This window comes from Triticum aestivum, chromosome 7A, assembly GCF_018294505.1.
Source record: "Triticum aestivum cultivar Chinese Spring chromosome 7A, IWGSC CS RefSeq v2.1, whole genome shotgun sequence".
NCBI classification, from domain to species: domain Eukaryota; kingdom Viridiplantae; phylum Streptophyta; class Magnoliopsida; order Poales; family Poaceae; genus Triticum; species Triticum aestivum.
In genome coordinates this window covers 684145836-684166421 of record NC_057812.1, presented here as the reverse complement: position 1 = coordinate 684166421, position 20586 = coordinate 684145836, and the positions used below count along the sequence as shown (strand labels likewise).

General features: G+C 46.7%; 2 protein-coding genes across 2 annotated transcripts; one reads left to right on the top strand and one right to left on the bottom strand.

Moving 5' to 3' along the window:
• The first annotated feature begins 235 nt into the window (after positions 1-235).
• On the top strand, positions 236-2131 carry LOC123154744 (aspartyl protease family protein At5g10770). Its single transcript, XM_044573390.1, has 2 exons — positions 236-422; positions 624-2131. The coding sequence occupies exons 1-2, from the start codon at positions 275-277 to the stop codon at positions 1859-1861; spliced, it is 1386 nt and encodes a 461-aa protein (XP_044429325.1). The 5' UTR covers positions 236-274; the 3' UTR covers positions 1862-2131.
• Positions 2132-5042: 2911 nt separating this feature from the next.
• LOC123154743 (aspartyl protease family protein At5g10770) lies at positions 5043-6779 on the bottom strand. Its single transcript, XM_044573389.1, has 2 exons — positions 6626-6779; positions 5043-6508 (listed from the first exon to the last, which is right to left on the bottom strand). The coding sequence occupies exons 1-2, from the start codon at positions 6771-6773 to the stop codon at positions 5274-5276; spliced, it is 1383 nt and encodes a 460-aa protein (XP_044429324.1). The 5' UTR covers positions 6774-6779; the 3' UTR covers positions 5043-5273.
• Positions 6780-20586: the final 13807 nt, after the last annotated feature.

The window sequence follows — 20586 nt, the reverse complement described above, 5'->3', positions numbered from 1 at the left end:
TTTTTGCGGATAGATGTACTTTTTATTACTTGCATGGGTATTTATATCTAGTAAAGTATGTACATATGCCAAACAATTGAATTCCTGATAATTTTGTCAACAAAAAATGACGTTACCTAATCCTTCCACCCGTGCAATTGACGAAATCAAAACTGGCGGCAACTTCTCGTTAATTAGGAGAAGACCACATTCTGAAGTCTCCTCTATATAAGGAGGGCTCACATTCTGAAGCTGCAGCTGAGCCTGAGAAGCAAAGAAACAGCATCTATACGCCATGGCATCGGTTTCGAAGCTTGTGCTTCTCGTGCTGTGCGCTTACCACACTCTCGTTGCTCACGCAGGAGATGATCTTCGCAGCCACTACATGGTTCTGCCCGCTGGTTCTCTGAAATCTGCCACCCTCAACTGCACCGATCACCAAGGTGCAGTACTGTCCACGCACTTGACATTCCAATGGATCTGGATACCAAACGTATCATTTTAAAACAACGAGTACTATACGTATCATTTTAAAAAAACGAGTATTATACGTATCATTTAAAAAAACGAGTACTATACGTATAGTACTAGTATTTTGTGCACATTTCTAATCGTTTCCATGTCGATCTGGATTGTTTCAGCAGTGAGTCCAGCATCCGGCGGTGTCGTCACGGTGCTGTTGCACCACCGGCACGGCCCATGCTCCCCTGTCCCCTCCACGAAGGCGCCGACCTTGGAGAAGATGCTCCGGCGTGACCAGCTCCGAGCTGACTACATCGGACGGAAGTTCTCTGGCGCCAAGGGTGGCGGCCTGGAGCAATCGGATGTAACCGTGCCGACCTTGCTGGGCCTCTCCCTGGGCACGTTGGAGTACGTGATCACCGTCGGCATCGGCTCGCCGGCCGTGACCCAGACCATGTTCATCGACACCGGCAGTGACGTGTCATGGGTGCACTGCAAGCCGTGCTCGCGGTGCCACTCGCAGGCGGACTCACTCTTCGACCCCAGATCGTCGAGCACCTACTCCCCGTTCACCTGCAGCTCCGCCGCCTGTGCGCAGCTCCGTCAGGATGGCCAAGGAAACGGCTGCTCCGGCTCCCAGTGCCAGTACGTTGTCAACTACGGCGATGGTTCGAGAACCACCGGGACCTACAGCTCCGACACGCTCTCGCTGGGCTCCAACGCCGTCAGCAACTTCCAGTTTGGGTGCAGCCAGTCTGAGTCGGGCCTCCTTCTCAACGACCAGGACCAGACCGCTGGGCTCATCGGGCTCGGCGGCGGTGCTCAGTCGCTGGCCACCCAGACCGCGGGCACCTTCGGCAAGGCCTTCTCGTACTGCCTCCCGCCGACTCCGAGCTCGTCCGGGTTCCTCACTCTGGGTGCAGCAACCTCGGGTTTCGTCGTCAAGACGCCGTTGCTGAGGAGCAGGCAGGTCCCGGCGTACTACATCGTGTCTCTTCAGGCCATCAGGGTCGGAGGCAGGCAGCTCAACATACCCACCACGGTCTTTTCCGTCGGGTCGCTCATGGACTCCGGCACAATCATCACGCGCCTGCCGCGGACCGCGTACTCGGCGCTGTCATCGGCGTTCAGGGCCGGCATGAAGCAGTACCCGCCGGCGCAGCCCATGGGCATCTTGGACACGTGCTTCGACTTCAGTGGCCAGTCCAGCATCAGAATACCGACCGTCGCACTGGTGTTCTCCGGGGGCGCCGTCGTCAACCTCGCCCCCGAGGGGATCATTCTGGAGAGCTGCCTCGCCTTCGCGGCCAACCGCGATGACAGCTCCCTTGGCATTATCGGCAACGTGCAGCAGCGGACGTTCGAGGTGCTCTACGACGTTGGTGGCGGCGCCGTGGGGTTCAATGCAGGCGCATGCTGATCGGCGCGCACAAGTACTTGTTTGCTGCGGCGAGCTAAGACTTCTCACAGAGTATCACTATCACGCATCCTCATACAATATACTCCTAGATAACAATAAAATAAATAAATAAAGAGAAAGTATTAGCATACTACTTATATCATACTCCCTTTGTCTTAAAATAAGTGTCTCAAGTTTTGAGACACTTATTTTGAGACCGAAGAAGTTATAAATAAGGTACTTGTATGAGTCTATTAACTAATAAATAAAGCCATATGGAATCCACGACAGTATATGTTCCATATTTTTGCGAGTTCTTTTCACCAGAAGTTCGACAATGTTACTCGTTTGCTGAGAATTGAACAGTAAGTAATATAAAGGAACCTGGTAAACGGGTTTGATTGCCCAATGTCGTGAAAAAACAACTCGGCGATAAGATGAAACTCAGTAAAATATATCATTTGCCAAGCCTCGGGCAAATCAAACTCGGCAAACACCCGACCAATGGGCTGGATGGCGCTCATCATTGGGTGCGCGTGGCGGCCACCTTAAGTTTGCGAAATGGTGGATATATTTGCATGGTTTAGCGGCATGAACGAGCTCGCCATGATTTCCGCATTGACGACGACGAAGAAGCAGCCCATGTTCGCCGGCGATGGTCTCGGCACGCTTCTGATCAACATTCTCCTATGGATGATGTACGAGGCCATCCCAGATAGAGCGCTTGGTGAGCCAAACACCGGCCTCTCGTTCAGGCCCCATCGGCTGATGTGATGGAACGGTGGAAGTGTCGGCCACCATCATTCTAGATGACGACGATAACGAGATGATGGATGCCAACGCCAATGCAGACTGCTGCAGATGGTGGATGGCGATGATGCATGACACATGCAGTGAGGTGTGCTGAGCAGCTGTAGCCTTTACACACATAATCGTCATCGTCCAATGGCATGGTCGAGGTGCCTGGGCAGGCCATGAAATTTTTTAGTGAACTTATTTTCTTTTACTCTAGTAATTAGAACATTATAATTACTAATTATGCACAATTTTTTAATTACACTATGGCAATTTTCAGACATGGCAAGTTTTTTGCCATGGCAAATTAGTAATTAGACCACGGTAGTTTTTTGTTTTGATATGTCATGGTATTTTTACTAATTAGACAATGGAAAATTTTCTTTTCTTGCATTACAATAATTTTTTAATAAATATACCATGGCATTTTTTTAGTTAGACCATGGCAATTTAATTATCTACCCATGGTAGTTTTGATGTAGCATGGCAATTTAATAATGTAGACCATGGTGAGTTTAATATAAAGTCAATGGCATTTTTTGTCAGTTATAACATGGGAATTTAATTCACTAGACCATCTTAGTTTTTGTATGTAGCATGGCAATTTAATTATTTAGACCATGTCAAGTTTAATATAAGTTTCATGGTATTTTATGTTAGTTAGAGCATGACAATTTTATTAACTAGACCATGTTAGTTTTTTGGGGTAGCGTGGAAATTTAATTAGTTTAGACCATGCAAGTTTAATATATATTCGATGGCAAAAAAATTGGTTAGACCACGACAATTTAATTAACAACACCATGGCAGTTTTTTAGATAGGATGGCAATTTGATTATTTAGACTATGGCAAATTTAATATGTATATCATTGCACTTTTGTTAGTTAGACCATGTCAACTTAATTAACTAGACCATTGTAGTCTTTTAGACAGCATGAGAAATTAATTATTTTACACCATGGCAAAAATATTGTCTATAGCCATGGCAATTTGTTAGTTAGTCCATGGCAAGTTTTCTATCTCAAAACCATTTTTTAATATCATGGACCCTGCCAATTTTATTGAACTTATCATGATTTTTTTTCACATACCATGGTAAAATACTATCAAATATATTGACATGACATTTTTTCCCTAGCCATGTCAAATTGTGTTGCTTTGCACAATGTCTATAATAAGGCAACTATCTCAACGCACGCTCTGTGTGTTTTGAAATCATGATTATGTTGTACTTTATTATTTAGAAGCATGACAACTTCAGCAACTAATAAACACATCAAAAAATACGTACAATATGTATGTTTTGAATGGTTGGCTATGTGGGTAGTTTCCTTGTAAAATTGATGGTAAAACTGCATGTTAATTAAGTCCGGTGAAAAATATTAGTTTTTCCAATGCCTGTTTTTTCTAGAGCGAAAACTAGGGTTTTTTGGCCTATTTTTTTGCTCTAGACCTTATCTTTTCCAGTGAGTGGCAGGTTTGTCCATGTGGAGGGTTCACGCTGAAGGTGTCCTTTTAGTAAACAAATTCGTTCTCTTGCTCAACCCTCACAACACGAATGAATCGTCTGCTGGGAGGTTCCGTCAAATCTGACGTTTGATAAACACGTCAAAAAATACGTACAATATGCATGTTTTGAATGATTGGCTATGTGGGTAGTTTCCTTGTAAAATTGATGGTAAAACTGCATGTTAATTAAGTCCGGTGAAAAATATTAGTTTTTCCAATGCCTGTTTTTTCTAGAGCGAAAACTGGGGGTTTTGGCCCATTTTTTTGCTCTAGACCTTATCTTTTCAAGTGAGCGACAGGTTTGTTCATGTGGAGGGTTCACGCTGAAGGTGCCCTTTTAGCAAACAAATTCGTTCTCTTGCTCAACCCTCACAACACGAATGAATCGTCTGCTGGGAGGTCCCGTCAAATCTGACGTTGGATAAACACGTCAAAAAATACGTACAATATGCATGTTTTGAATGATTGGCTATGTGGGTAGTTTCCTTGTAAAATTGATGGTAAAGCTGCATGTTAATTAAGTCCGGTGAAAAATATTAGTTTTCCAATGCCTGTTTTTTCTAGAGCAAAAACTGGGATTTTTGGCCCATTTTTTTGCTCTAGACCTTATCTTTTCAAGTGAGCGACAGGTTTGTTCATGTGGAGGTTTCACGTTGAAGGTGTCCTTTTAGCAAACAAATTCGTTCTCTTGCTCAACCCTCACAACACGAACGAGTCGTCTGCTGTGAGGTCCCGTCAAATCTGACGTTTGATAGTATCGGCATACAATGAAAAAAGGGCCGGGATTAGTCGGGATTAGATAAGACAGGGTGCTAATTCCAGGGATTTCGAGTTCAGGGTTCATTACCGACTCCGACTACAAGTTCAAGGTTTTCTTGAGACTTTTTCCATTCTTAAACTACCGGAAGACAATTACAAGTATGTTTTTTTTTCCGAGAAATTACAAGTATGTTTTGGTTGGTAGTTTGGACGTTTGCATCACGTTGCAAGTCGAAGTACTATAGTGCGCTGATGGTTTGGCTCCACTTCATGTACTATGTCACTTTTACTATAGCTCGCAGCAGCAAACAAGTATACGACGAACTTGAGATCCCAATATAGCGTCAACGGCGTGCTTGTGCGCGCCGATCAGCATGCGCCAGCCTTGAACCCCACGGCGCCGCCACCGACGTCGTACAGCACCTCGAACGTCCGCTGCTGCACGTTGCCGATGATGCCGAGGGACCTGTCGTCGTTGTTGGCCGCGAAGGCAAGGCAGCTGCCCAGAATGATCCCGTCAGAAGCGAGGTTGACGGCGGCGGCCCCAGAGAACACCAGTACGACGGTCGGTATGCTGACGCTGGACTGGCCGCTGAAGTCGAAGCACGTGTCGAAGATGCCCATGGGCTGCGCCAGCGGGTACTGCTTCATGCCGGCCTTGAACGCGGACGACAGCGCAGAGTACGCGGTCGCCGGTAGGCGCGTGATGATTGTGCCGGAGTCCATGATCGACCCCGCGGAGAAGACCGAGGTGGGTATGCTGAGCTGCCTGCCTCCTACCCTGATGGCTTGAAGGAGCACACCGTAGTACGCCGGGACCTGACTGCTCCTCAGCATCTGTGTCTTGACGAAACCGGAGGTTGCTGCGCCGAGAGTGAGGAACCCGGACGAGTCTGAAGTCGGCGGGAGGCAGTACGAGAAGGCCTTGCCGAAGGTCCCCGCGGTCTGGGTGGCGAGCGACTGAGCGCCGCCGCCGAGCCCCATGAGCCCATCGGTCTGGTCTTCGAGAAGGTTGCCCGACTCAGACTGGCTGCATCCGAACTGGAAGCTCTTGACGGTGCTGGAGCCCAGCACGAGCTTGTCGGAGCTGTAGGTCCCGGTCCCGCTCGAACCGTCGCCGTACTTGACAATGTACTGGCACTGGGAGCGGGAGGAGCAGCCGTTCCCCTGCTGGCTCCGGCGGAGCTGCGCGCAGGCGGAGGAGCTGCAGGGGAACGCGGAGTAGGTGCTCGACGAGCTGGGGTCGAAGAGCGAGTCCGCCTGGGTGTGGCACTGCGAGCACGGCTTGCACTGCACCCAGGACACGTCGCTGCCGGTGTCGATGAGCATGGTCTGGGTCATGGCCGGCGAGCCGATGCCGACGGTGATCAAGTACTCCAGCGTTCCCAGGGAGGTGCCCAGCGTGGTCGGCACGGTAACGTCCGATTGCTCCACGTCACCCGCGCCACCCTTGACGCCGGAGTACTTCCGTGTGATGTAGGCGGCTCGGAGCTGGTCACGCCGGAGCATCTCCTTCAAGGTCGGCGGCTTCGTGGAGGGCACGGGGGAGCACGGGCCGTGCCGGTGGTGCAACGGCACCGTGACGCCGCCGGATGATGGAGTCACTGAAACAGCCGAACAGAGGAAACACGATGACAAACGTGCTCAAAATATCCTCAAAATAGTGCAACGAAAACCCATGGAATTGCATGCATGTGCGTTCATAGACAATGCTACTGCACCTTTGGGCTGGGAGCAGTTGACGGTGGCAGATTTCAGAGAGCCGACGTGCAGAACCTTGTAGGTGCGAAGATCGTCCCCTCCGTGAGCAACGAGAGTGCGAAGATAGGTGCACAGCAGGAGAAGCAGTAGCTTCGGAATAGATGCCATGGCTGAGCTGCAGGTTCAGAATGCGAGCCCTGCTTTTATACGCAGTCGTATAAATAAAAGTCGGAAGTAAAATCATATGATTCGATTGTGAAAACAAGCGTTGTATTATTTGGACAAAATGTGTGGTGAACATACGTGGGAATGCTTGTGAAAACAATTATTGTATTCTTATGGTGATCGTCAGCAGCTGGTGTCCAAAGTTAGCAGCGTCAGACGTGAGTTGCCCCCTCCCCTTTCCTCCGTCGCTTTCCCTCGGGCGTCGCCAGGGGCCCCGATCCCGCGCCGCCAGCCCCTCCCCGCTCCTCCATCCCCAGCCGCCGCTGCCGTCTCACGCGGGAAGGCCGGGGGCGGCAGTCAGGGCGGACGCCCCTGCTGCGCGGCGGCAATGGGAGCCTACATGGCTGGCGGTGTGGCGGCCGCGGGCGCATGGGTGGCTTCAATGGTTGCGGATCTGGCGTCCTGTCCAGATCCATCTCGGTACGGGCTTGGCCGGCCGGTGGCGCGAGGAGTACCGGTGAGGGATGGCTGGAGGCTCCCTGCCGGCGTGCCGACAGGGGCCCTCGTCGTCACAGCGAGACTTCGTTGGTTCCAGCCAGCTGCGAGGTTGGGGGGACACAACTTCTGGTGAAAATCGTGCCGACTTCGGTCATGGCGGACGATGGAAGCATCTATGACGTTGTTCCCTTCTCGAGGCATCGTTGTTGCAGGTCATGGCACCCCACTCGTAATTCTTTGGAGGAAACCCTAGATCTGGATTTACCGGATTGGACGATGATGGTATCTTTGATACCGTTATCCCTCCTAAAGGTATCGTTTTGGTGCAAGTGCTAGTTGGACGAGACAAGCGGAAGAGCGGTTTCTCATCCACCGCAAGACCGACGATGGATCCCGGTGGGTTGTATGGCAGCTTGGCTAATTTTCGTGGAATGCGGCAAAGATCGAAGCGTACAAAACGATGATGGACGTATTTCAAACCGTATGCGGACCCTTTCCTGCCTGTGAACGCGACCTTTGGGGTGGTTTTCAACTGGGCAATAATGCCTCCGTGCGCGTGGGCGCCTTTGTCCGAGTACGAGGGCCCAGCCGGAGGGAGCGACGTACGCTGGTAGGAACACCGGCCGGCCGGACTTCCCATCGCGTGAGAACGTAGAGTACGAGAGCCCCGCCGGCCGGCCGGCCGGAGCAAGTATCCGACGTACCCCGGCCACACGTTTTGCTTCTCGGTCGATCGGCGAGGTGTTGCGGCGTGCTAGCTCGGGAAAACGGGGCGTGCGTCACATCGCACCGCAGCGACAACGTACGGCGGGGTTGCTGTCTCCGTGGAATTCGTGCGACTGCATGCCCTGGGCTCGCGGCCGAGCTCAGCTGTGTGGCTTCCGCTGCGCCCGGATGACCGGATCCGTCCTGCATGCGTGGGGTTCGGTTGCCTGGCACCGAGGACGGGGCCGGAGACCTGCGCCGTGGACTGGAGGCAGCGATGTGCGGCGTCGGGAAGCGAGCGGCTCTCCTTGGTAGGGCATGCGGCGTGGGGAATATCAGGCGATACCAATAATTATATGCTTCCATGATATCAATTTAGAAATATCAAATTGAAATATTTCAAAATATTCAGAAAGAAAACCCAAGGATGTTCTCAGCATATCTGTCTACACACCCTAAAAAATTTCAGATCCCAATTCGATACACAGAATGAGAATCAAAAAAGATAAATCTGTTGTGAATAGTGTATTTTTTCACACCATTCATGTTTTTTGTCTTTATTGACGCTATTCGTGCTGAATTTGTTTTTTTGTTTTTCATTGGACAATTTGAATTTGGATCTGATTTTTTTTAGGTTTAATTGTAGACACATATGTTAAGAACATCCATAATTTTTTTCGATTTTTTTGAAACATTTTTTTAAACAATCATCGGGGGGAGAGGAGTGAGGGAGTCCTGGATTATGGGGTCCTCGGGTGTCCGGGCTATGTGACATGGGCCGGAATGATGGGCCGTGAAGATACAAGGTAGCAGACCTTTCCCCGTATCCGGATAGGACTCTCCTTTGTGTGGATGGCACGATTGGCGTCCGAATGTATGCTTTCCTTTCTCTGTAGACCGACCCTGTATAAGCCTAGGCCCCTCCGGTGTCTGTATAAAGCAGAGTGTTTAATCCGTAGAGGCTATCAGAATTCATATAGACTAGATATCTAGGGTTTAGCCATTACGATCTCGAGGTAGATCAACTCTTGTAATCCCTATACTCATCAAGATAAATCAAGTAGGAAGTAGGGTATTACTTCTATTAAGAGGGCCCGAACCTGGGTAAACATCGTGTCCCCTTTGTCTCCTCACTAGTAGAAAAAAGGTCAAATGTCAAGCACATTAGAGCAGGTTTGATTTTGAGCCGACACTAATGTATGCATTAGTGCCGGTTCCAACGGCTAGCCGGCCGCTCTCATTAGTACCGGTTCGTGGCGAACCTTTAGCACCGGTTCATGCCACTAACCGGTACTAAAGTGAATGGTGGCAGGATGTTGTCAGTCTGGGGCCCCTCCAGCACCTTTAGTACCGGTTCGTATCACGAACCGGTACTAAAGGTCGTCCTACATAAACCCTTCGTCCACCCGAGCTCGCTCTATTCTTCCCCTTTCCCCTCTCATCTCTATTCTTCCCCTCTCCCTCTCGAGCTCATCACACATTTTGCCCAAAATTTGTCAAGATTTGAAGGCCCCCATCTATTCAAATGATCACAAAGGTTAGCAACTTTGTCCTTTCATCTCCCATTGCTAGATTAGCTCTTGCAATGCTTTATATAGTGATTAATTTGTGAGTTTAGTAATTTGGGATGAATTATATGTGCTAGTATTTGATTTATATGCAATTTGAGGTCAAAAATAACACTTAGTTTGCATATGTAGGTGTGGTTTACTTAGTGCCTTCTAAATCTCCGTCATCGCCCGCACCGTCCCGTCGCCGGCACAACCTTGCGGTGAGACTCTTGTTCATGAATGTTTTATATAAAAAATTATGTTTGTGTGATTTGGATATATAGTTACTCGTATAATTATCTTACCCGTACGTTGTTTGTTATACATAGTGCCATGGTTTTGATATCAGTCCCCGTCGGCCCTCGTCCTTATTATGATTCGGATGTGGTATAATCTCTTTTAAAACTATTTGTTACATTTCATGTTTATGAAAAATTATGCCCGTCAAGTTGACATAGATATTTGTATGTAGTAGGTATGTGAACCGGAAATTCCAACCGACCCTATTGTCGAGAGGTTAAATTTAGTTGAAAGAGAAAACGATGATTTGAAAGAAAAATTGAAAAGAATTGAGGGGGAGAAGATGGAATTGGATCTGCATGTTGCCGATGTCGTCGATGATCACAAGATCAAGATGGAGAAAATGTGCTTGAAGATTAGAAAGATTAGAAAATATGCCATTCATAGTGAGGCTTGGTATAATTATGCTGTTGGATCAATTGTTACCTTAGTTGTGATCTTGATCGCATTTGTTGTTGCATTTAAATTCTTTAGCTAGAGAGTTATTTGTTTGTTGCATTTAAGTGTTGTATGAACTATATATATGTATGAACTTTATGTATGAACTTGTATTAATTTGGTCTTTTCGGTGTTGTGTAATGAAGATGAGCCGACAATGGATGTATGATGACCGATGCTCTCCCGAGTTCATTAATGGCGTGCAAACTTTTCTTCTTGCGGCTGAGGCAAACAAGCGGGCGGATGGTTTTATGCCTTGTCCATGTGCTGTCTGTAAGAATGATCACAATTACTCTACATCAAGAACCATTCACGTCCACCTGTTTAAGTACGGTTTCATGCCCCACTATAATGTTTGGACCAAGCATGGAGAAAGAGGGGTTATGATGGAAGACAATGAAGAAGAAGAGGACGACGACAGCTATCCTGGCCATGGGTTCCCTGAATACGTTAATACAACAATGGGGAAGAAGATGAGCCGACAATGCGGGAAGAAGCTGAAGAAGAGGCATCAGATGAGCTCGCTGATGATCTAGGTCGGGCCATTGCCGAGGCAAAGAGAAACTACGCAAGTGATTTGGAGAAGAAGAAGTTGGAGCGCATGTTAGAGGATCACAAGAAATTGTTTTACCCGAATTGCGAAGCTGACAAGAAAAAGTTGGGCACCACACTGGAATTGCTGCAATGGAAGGCAGAGAATGGTGTACCTGACAAGGGATTCGGAAAGTTGCTTGTAATGATAAAGAATATGCTTCGAAAGGACAACGAATTGCCCGAGAGTACGTATGAAGCAAAGAAGGCTATCTGCCCTCTAGGGTTAGAGGTGCAGAAGATACATGCATGCCCTAATGACTACATCCTCTACCGCGGTGAGTATGAGGTTTTGAATGCTTGCCCGATATGCGGTGCATTGCGCTATAAGACCAGTCGCGATGACCCTGGTGATGTCGAGGGCGAGCCCAGGAAGAAGATTCCTGCCAAGGTGATGTTGTATGCTCCTATAATACCATGGTTGAAACGTTTGTTCCAAAAGAAAGAGCATGCCAAGGCGATGCGATGGCACAGAGAAGACTGTAAGAAAGACAGAAAGTTGAGAGTACCCGCTGACGCGCGGGTCGCAGTGGAGAAAAATCGAGAGAAAGTACGGGACGGAGTTTGCAGATAACGCAAGGAACGTATGGTTTGGTCTAAGCGCAGATGGCATTAATCCTTTTGGGGAGCAGAGCAGCAACCATGGCACCTGGCCTGTGACTCTATGTTTGTATAACTTTCCTCCTTGGTTGTGCATGAAGAGGAAGTTCATTATGATGCCAGTGCTCATCCAAGGCCCTAAGGAACCCGGCAACGACATTGATGTGTACCTAAGGCCATTAGTTGAAGAACTCTTACAGCTGTGGAATGGAACAGGTGTACGTGCGTAGGATGAGCACATGGGGAAGAATTTGACCTAAAGGCATTGCTGTTCGTGACCATCAATGATTGGCCTGCTCTCAGTAACCTTTCAGGATAGACAAACAAGGGATACCGCGCATGCACACACTGTTTGGATGATACCGACAGTATATATTTGGACAGTTGTAGGAAGAATGTGTACCTGGGACATCGTCGATTTCTTCCGAGTAGGCATCCTGAAAGAAGGGAAAGCATTTCAAAGGTGAGGCGGATCACCGGACGAAGCCTCGCCACCGTACTGGTGCTGATGTACATGATATGATCAAGGATTTGAAGGTAGTCTTTGGAAAGGGTCCTGACGGACAACCTGTTCCGAATGGCGCTGACGGACGCGCACCCATGTGGAAGAAGAAATCTATATTTTGGGACCTGTCCTATTGGAAAGACCTAGAGGTCCGGTCCGCAATCGACGTGATGCACATGACGAAAAATCTTTGCGTGACCCTGCTTGGCTTCTTGGGCGTGTATGGGAAGACAAAAGATACACCTGAGGCACGGGAGGACTGTTGGGGATCGTTGAAGAAATTAAAAAAATTCTACGCATCACCAAGATCAATCTATGGAGTAACTAGCAACGAGAGGGGAGTGCATCTTCATACCCTTGAAGATCGCGAGTCGGAAGCATTGCAAGAACGCGGTTGGAGGAGTCGTACACGTAGCGATTCAGATCGCGGCCGAATCCGATCTGAGCACCGAACAATGGTGCCTCCGCGTTCAACACACGTGCAGCCCGGTGACGTCTCCCGCGCCTTGATCCAGCAAGGAGGAGGGAGAGGTTGAGGAAGAAGGCTCCAACAGCAGCACGACGGCGTGGTGGTGATGGAGTGGCAGTTCTCTGGTAGGGCTTCGCCAAGCTCACGCGGAGGAGGAGAGGTGTTGGGGAGGGGAGGGGCTGTGCCTTGGATGTGGTGCTGCAGCCCTCCCCTCGCCCCTCTATTTATAGGGAGAAGGGGGAAGGGGGGCCAGCCCCTCTAGATGAGATCTAGAGGGGGGCTGAAAGTGCAACTATCCCTAGGTGGTTTTGGTAATTCATAACAACATATAGCTCATTGAGCTAATGCTATTCCAAGATGATTATTTCAGGAAAGCTCAATGATTGGCATGGCATGGATGTGAAAGTGGAACCCTCAAAATGCTAAGGACAAAGGATTGGCTCAAGCTCAAAAGCTCAAGACTCTTCATTTTACATTTTAGTGATCCAAGATCACATTGAGTCTTTAGGAAAAGGCAATACTATCAAGGAGGGATGAGGTGTTGCTTAATGAGCCTCTTGCTTCATGTGCTTAGTGATATGCTCCAAAACCCTCAACTACTTTCCCATATCCACATATGACCAAAACCCTAAGCCAAACTCGGTCCTACCGATTCTTCCTATCCAGCGCCACCGAGTTTCATTTGTCATAAGCCACTGCCAAACCCTAGCAAATCGGTTCTACCGATAGGGATCTCGGTCTCACCGAGATGGGGTTGCAAACTCTCTGTTTCCCTTTCGTAACTTTTCGGTCTCACCGAAAGAGCGAATCGGTCCCACCGAGATTGCAATGTAAATTCAGTGTTTCCTTTTTGTAACTTTTCGGTCTCACCGAAAGAGCAAATCGGTCCCACCGAGTTTGCCTGACCAACTCTCTGGTTAGCTAATTACCAAATTCGGTCCCACCGAGTTTGTGTAATCGGTCTCACCGAGATTACGTTATGCCCAAACCCTAACCATATCGGTCCTACCAAGTTGCATGTCAGTCCCACCGAAAATCTCTAACGGTCACTAGGTTTACCTTTCCGGTCCGACCGAGTTTGTTGATTCGGTCCCACCGAGATTGGAAAACTGTGTGTAACGGTTGGATTTTGTGTGGAGGCTATATATACCCCTCCACCTCCTCATCATTCGTAGAGAGAGCAATCAGAACACATACACAATTCCAACTCATATGTTCTGAGAGAGAACCACCTACTCATGTGTTGAGACCAAGATATTCCATTCCTATCATATGAATCTTGATCTCTAGCCTTCCCAAGTTGGTTTCCACTCAAATATTCTTTCCACCAAATCCAAATCCTACGAGAGAGAGTTGAGTGTTGGGGAGACTATCATTTGAAGCACAAGAGCAAGGAGTTCATTACCTACACACCATTTGTTACTTCTTGGAGAGTGGTGTCTCCTAGATTGGCTAGGTGTCACTTGGGAGCCTCCGACAAGATTGTGGAGTTGAACTAAGGAGTTTGTAAGGGCAAGGAGATCGCCTACTTCGTGAAGATCTACCGCTAGTGAGGCAAGTCCTGTGTGGGTGATGGCCATGGTGGGATAGACAAGGTTGCTTGTTCATGGACCCTTTGTGGGTGGTTGCTTCTTCGTGGACCCTTCGTGGGTGGAGCCCTTTGTGGACTCGCGCAACCGTTACCCTTTGTGGGTGGAGCCCTGTGTGGACTCGCGCAACCGTTACCCTTTGTGGGTTGAAGTCTCCATCAACGTGGATGTAGGATAGCACCACCTATCCGAACCACGGGAAAAACATCCGTGTCTCCAATTGTGTTTGAATTCTCCAAACCCTTCCCCTTACATTCTTGCAAGTTGCATGCTTTACATTCCGCTGCCAATATACTCTTTGCATGCTTGCTTGAATTGTGTGATGATTGCTTGACTTGTCCTACAATAGCTAAAATTTGCCAAGAACTAAAATTGGGAAAAGGTTAAGTTTTTATTTGGTCAAGTAGTCTAATCACCCTCCCTCTAGACATACTTTCGATCCTACAAGTGGTATCAGAGCTTTGGTCTCCATTTGCTTTGATCTCCATAGCTTTTGGTAGTCATAGCCTTGGTTTCACAACCTAGGAGAGTATGGCGTCTAGCGAGGGAAATTATCTCCATAGAGGTCCTTACTTTGATGGTACTAATTTTGCTAGTTGGAAGCATAAAATGAAAATGCATATTCTTGGACATAACCGCGTCGTTTGGGCTATTGTGTGTGTTGGTTTGCAAGGTGACTTCTTTGATGGGAAAGAACCAAATCGTGAAGCTACCGTGGATGAGTTGAAGATGTTGCAATACAATGCTCAAGCTTGTGATATTCTCTTCAACGGATTGTGCCCCGAAGAATTCAACAAAATCAGCCGTCTTGAGAATGCAAAGGAAATTTGGGACACTTTGATTGATATGCACGAAGGTACCGACTCCGTCAAGGAATCCAAGTTGGATGTGCTTCAAAGTCAACTTGACAAGTTCAAGATGAAGGATGGTGAAGGTGTCGCTGAAATGTACTCTAGGCTTGCTCTCATCACAAATGAGATTGCCGGCTTAGGAAGTGAAGAGATGACCGATAGATTCATCATCAAGAAGATCCTAAGAGCCTTGGATGGAAAATATGATACCCTGTGCACATTGATCCAAATGATGCCCAATTACAAAGATCTCAAGCCAACAGAGGTGATTGGAAGAATTGTTGCTCACGAGATGTCACTTAAGGATAAAGAGGAACTTCACAACAAGTCAAGTGGTGCCTATAAAGCCTCATGTGAAGCCCCCACATCATCAAGTGAGAAACAAGACTTCAATGAAGAATTGAGCTTAATGGTGAAGAACTTCAACAAGTTCTACAAGAGTAGAAGCAAAGATAGAAGCTTCAAGTCAAGGTCCTACAATGACAAAAGATCTTCTAGTCGAGAGCGAAACTGCTACAGTTGTGGAAGACCCGGACACTATTCCAATGAGTGTACGGCTCCCTACAAGAGAAGAGAAGATTCTCCAAAAAGAAGAAGCAAAGAATCACCACCAAGAGAGAGAAGGAGTAGAGATGATCGTTATGAACGAAGATACTCACAGAGAAGCAAGGATTCGGAAAGGAAGGAAAAATCATCAAGGAGCTACACAAGACGAAGACATCAAGCTCATGTTGGTGAATGGGTATCCGGCTCCGACTCCGACAGCCACTCCGAGAGAAGTTATCACTCCGACTCCGAAGATACTCAAGATGAAGGTGTTGCCGGTCTAGCACTTGTGTCAACCAACTCCTATGACATATTTGACTCACCAAATGAAGGAGTTGGAAGATGCTTCATGGCCAAAGGTCCTAAGGTAACACATCCCGAGTATGTTGATTTCAATAGTGATGAAGATGACTTGTTAGGTGATGATTTGTTTGTTGACAACTCTAGTGATGAATACTATGATGAAGGACCAATTAATCATGCTAATCAAGATAAAACGAATGACAATGATAAGGAGAAGACTGAGGCTCTAACTAAAGAATTAAACACTCTTAATTTAGCTCATGAAACTATCTTCGAAGATCATTGAGAACTTTTAAGAGCTCATGAGAAATTACACTTTGAAAAGCTCAATCTTAAGCAAGAGCATGAGTTCTTAAAAGCAATCAATGATGATCTCCGCAAGAAAAGTTCTTCTCACATTGCCAAGCGTTTACTCTTATCCACTTACATGCCTCAAGTCAAGTCTAGTAACAAGAACAAGAAAGATTCTTCCTCTAGCAGTAACAATGATCATGCTAAATCCAATATTGTTGCTTCTAGTAGTTCTCTTGATTCCACTAATGATTCTCTTAGCCAAGTTACACTTGAGCCAGAAAATAGTTTATTGAAGGGAATTATAGAGAAAGGAGTGTACAAAAGCCTTGCCGGGAGTAAGCAATTCGAGGAAATTGTGCGCAAGCAAGGAATGCACTGGAAGAATCAAGGTGTTGGTTTTGAACGAAAGTTCAATGCCAATGGAGTTGAGTGGGAAGAAGATCAATACCCCAAGACAAAGTTTGTTCCTCAACAAGAGAAGTATGATACTTCTTTCAAGGGGACACAAGCTCAAGATGATCTTCCACCACAAGACTACAAGCAAAAAGGCAAGGACAAGCTTCAAGAGGAAATTGATGCATTTGAAGAAGCTCCTAAGACCTTAGTCAAGTGGATTCCCAAGACTACTTCAAGTTCCACTTCATCAAGTACGACTACAACTCCAAGGATTCCCATCAAGATGGTGTGGATCCAAAAGAAGAAGAACTAGAGAGTTCTTGAGGGTGACTCCGCCAACATACTTCACTCTTATTATTTTGGCAAGAACAAGTGCAATCAACTTCCACATCTTGCACTAGTTCAAGGAGTCACAAACCCTCTTGTTGGTAAGACAAGGGACAAGGTAACCTAAAAGTTTTCATGGACATCATCTTGTGTGTGCATCACTCTATGTCTATGGATATCCTTGTTTGGTCCTTATGGGACTAACCCATGTAGGTATTGAAAGTGCAGTTCACTCAAATGGATAGCTCCAAGTGATCTACATCAACATTGAGCGTCCACATCTTCAACATCTACATGAAGTCATCATCGACAAAACCCAAGGTTAGTTCATCCCTCTTAGGGGGGATATCACATCTAGGGGGAGCTTTACTCTAAGACTTGAGATAAAGAAACTCTAAAGATGTGAACACAACAATGCTTTATGTAAAAGTGGTAACCCCACTTGAGCTTAAACGATGAGTATGACCTATGATCAAGTGTTCTCACTTGACTCCTAAGTCAATATACTCATATATAGATGACCTAGTCATCGCAAATTGCTTGATAGATGCTAGAATTGGTTGTGCATGCCTTGTCACATATTTCATTTGCCATCTTATTGTGTGAGCATGCTGGTTGCATATTTTACTCATTCGAGGACATCCACTTGTTGTTTTGATTGTTTGGTTTTATTTCTTTTTGCCAAGTGGATGGACAAGAATGCCTAAGAACCTCCTCTAGCTATCTATGCTTTTCTCGTCTCAAGCTCTTTTCATGCTACATCACAAAATTTGATCAAGTCAGATTCGAACCACTCTGTGTGAGGAGCGCTCGGAGTCCCCGATTCGTCATAGACTTAAACTTCCAAAACCTCTTTATGATTCTCGGTCTGACCGACACCCCACTTTCGGTCCTACCGAGATCATTAAGTTGATCTAGGTTTTCGATCTCGGTGCAACCGATTTGAACTTTTCGGTCACACCGAGTTTCAGTAACTGCTTACAGTTATGAATCTCGGTGCCACCGAGTTGTTCCACTCGGTCACACCGACAGGGTCGGGCTATATATAGTCACGGGCAAAATTTGGAAATTTCTCCGAACCCCTTCGCCCGCGCGATAGCCTGCTCTGCCAACGTGGTCTCCGGATCGTCTTCTCGCCGCCAGCCGCCTCCAGTCGCTGGTCTCCGTCACCGTCAACGGGAATTCTGCCCCGCCGTTGCCGCCGTAGCGAGTCTCCGCCGAACTAGGGTATGGACTCGATCTTTGTGCTATTCTCCAATCTGATTCTTAGCACATTGTGATCATCATGATTCTTGCCACAATTGGAACACTCCTATCCAGTCAATACGCTCGTAGATTAGGTTTGATTCGAAAATTTTAGGGTTAGGTTTCCGCCGAAACCATCTCAGACCCACCGAGTTGAAAAACTCGGTCCCACTGATTTGGCTTATGCCATTGCACAAGTGAGACTTGGTCTGACCGAGAATTACTTATCGGTGTGACTGATTTTGGAACTCTGTGAAACCCTAGTAGTCTCGGTGCCACCGAACTATGACTCGGTCTGACCGAGTTCACCAGTTTAGGTGCCAAAACTGCTTCGGTATCACCGAGTTTAAAAATCGGTAGATCCGAGATGATTTCAGTGGGAAACTAAAACTAAGTTTTTGGATCATTCTTTTGCAAAAATCTCTGCATTTTGTGATGCTCATCTATTCTACCTCATCTATAATCTATTCACACCAAGGAGCAGCAAGATTTCTATGAGACAGTGCTGCTTGATAAGAAGCCAATAGTCTGTGATATGAGATGGGTTAACTGGCAATACATCAAGGACAATGAGGAACACTACCCTGGAGTGTATGACAGCTTTAGTGCTTGTGGAGTTGCAGACTTTGTTGGGAAGAAGCTCACAAAGTGGAACGAGGAGCTCATTATGCAATTCTACTCCACGGCACATTTTTATCCAGATGGAAGGATCACTTGGATGTCTGAAGGTACGAGGTACCAATCTACTGTTGAGGAATGGGCAAAGTTGATCAATGCCCCAGAGGAGCAAGCAGATGACTTGGACATTTATGCCAAGAAAAAGATGGATCATAACTCAATGTCCAACATGTACAAGGAAATTCCCAATGAAGCTCTTGACACCTTCAAATTTGGGTCTGTGCATTACCTTCTGTCAGGGCTGCCAACTATAAATTGGATATTGAGGCACACTCTCTTGCCCAAGTCTGGAGATCACAAGATGATCAGAGGCCATGCAATCAACTTGCTTCATGTCTTTGATGTGCCACAGAAGTTCAAGGTCATGAGCCTCATAGTAGAAACTATCAAGAGGACTGCAGCAGATCAGAAGAGGAGCTGTGGATATGCCCCTCAGATTCAGGAGCTCATCAACTCTAAGATGGGCACGGGCATATATTTATTGGACAAGGAACACCTGCCCATCCGTCCAGATTTTGAGGACAATCAAGTTGTCATGACTGAGAATGAGCCATCGTCAGCCCAAGCACAAGCAAAGAAGGAGAAGGCAAGAAAGGAGAAAGCTGCCAAGATGCCAACTCAAGAGGAGGCATCTGAGTACTTCTTGAAAACCAAACAAGAGCAGCTTGGTTACCTAATTGCATCCACCCTGCGGATTGAGAAAGGACTAGCCACCCTAACTCAGAACCAGGCAAGCCTAGAGAGAATCATGGAACAAAAGTTCTATGACTTGGATGTCAAGTTAACAGAGATTCAGACTGCAGTGAAGCAGCTCCAAGATGACATGCAGGAGAGGAGAGGAAGGACTACAACTGATGCCTTTGCTAGAGTGCCAAGAGGTCCGAGGTCGTCTGCAGTGCCAGTTCTTGACACAAGAGCAACTGCCTCAGCTCCAGCCACAGCCTCAGTTCCACCAGCTCCAGCATCTACTTCAGCTCCAACTCCAGCGTCTACTTCAACGTCTACAGAAGCCTTCGTCCTTGGAGTGATCCGGACTCCACCACCACCTGAAGATCAAGCCTGAGCGTCGATCTAGTACTATGCATTTTCTAGGAACTTTTTGGTAACTTGTTGCCAAAGGGGGAGAAAAATGTATAGATCATAGGCTTCAAGAGAGAGAGTGTTGCCTTTTTCTCTCTTGCTTTATTTGGTGGTTTTTCAAACTTTGTTTGCTTTTGAGTGCTTGAGATACTACGTCATTATTTATGAGACATTGATGATCATGTGTTTGATCATAAGCTACACTTAATGCTTGATGAATGCTATTATCTTATCTATCTTATGTGATCATTCACTATTCTTGGTGATGAGTGCATGTATTTCATTCTTATCATTTTAAGTGCTCCACCAAGATGTATGTGACATGGAAGAGTAACCCATGACTCTAACTCTTTGTGCATTTGCAGTCCAAAGAAAATTTTAAATATGCACAAATTTAGGGGGAGCTCTTACTTGTCACATACCTCTCAAAGCGATGATATATTTCATGCATATTATCATTTGTCGAAGCTTTGATCTATATGTTGTCATCAGTTACCAAAAAGGGGGAGATTGAAAGTGCAACTATCCCTAGGTGGTTTTGGTAATTCATAACAACATATAGCTCATTGAGCTAATGCTATTCCAAGATGATTATTTCAGGAAAGCTCAATGATTGGCATGGCATGGATGTGAAAGTGGAACCCTCAAAATGCTAAGGACAAAGGATTAGCTCAAGCTCAAAAGCTCAAGACTCTTCATTTTACATTTTAGTGATCCAAGATCACATTGAGTCTTTAGGAAAAGGCAATACTATCAAGGAGGGATGAGGTGTTGCTTAATGAGCCTCTTGCTTCATGTGCTTAGTGATATGCTCCAAAACCCTCAACTACTTTCCCATATCCACATATGAC

Excerpts from the sequence above, each read along its gene's own strand:
- LOC123154743 (XM_044573389.1), bottom strand. The coding sequence starts at position 6,773 with ATGGCATCTATTCCGAAGCTACTGCTTCTCCTGCTGTGCACCTATCTT. Across the intron at positions 6,509-6,625 it reads CAACTGCTCCCAGCCCAAAG|TGACTCCATCATCCGGCGGC; the intron begins GTGCAGTAGCAT and ends CGGCTGTTTCAG.
- LOC123154744 (XM_044573390.1), top strand. The coding sequence starts at position 275 with ATGGCATCGGTTTCGAAGCTTGTGCTTCTCGTGCTGTGCGCTTACCAC. Across the intron at positions 423-623 it reads CAACTGCACCGATCACCAAG|TGAGTCCAGCATCCGGCGGT; the intron begins GTGCAGTACTGT and ends TTGTTTCAGCAG.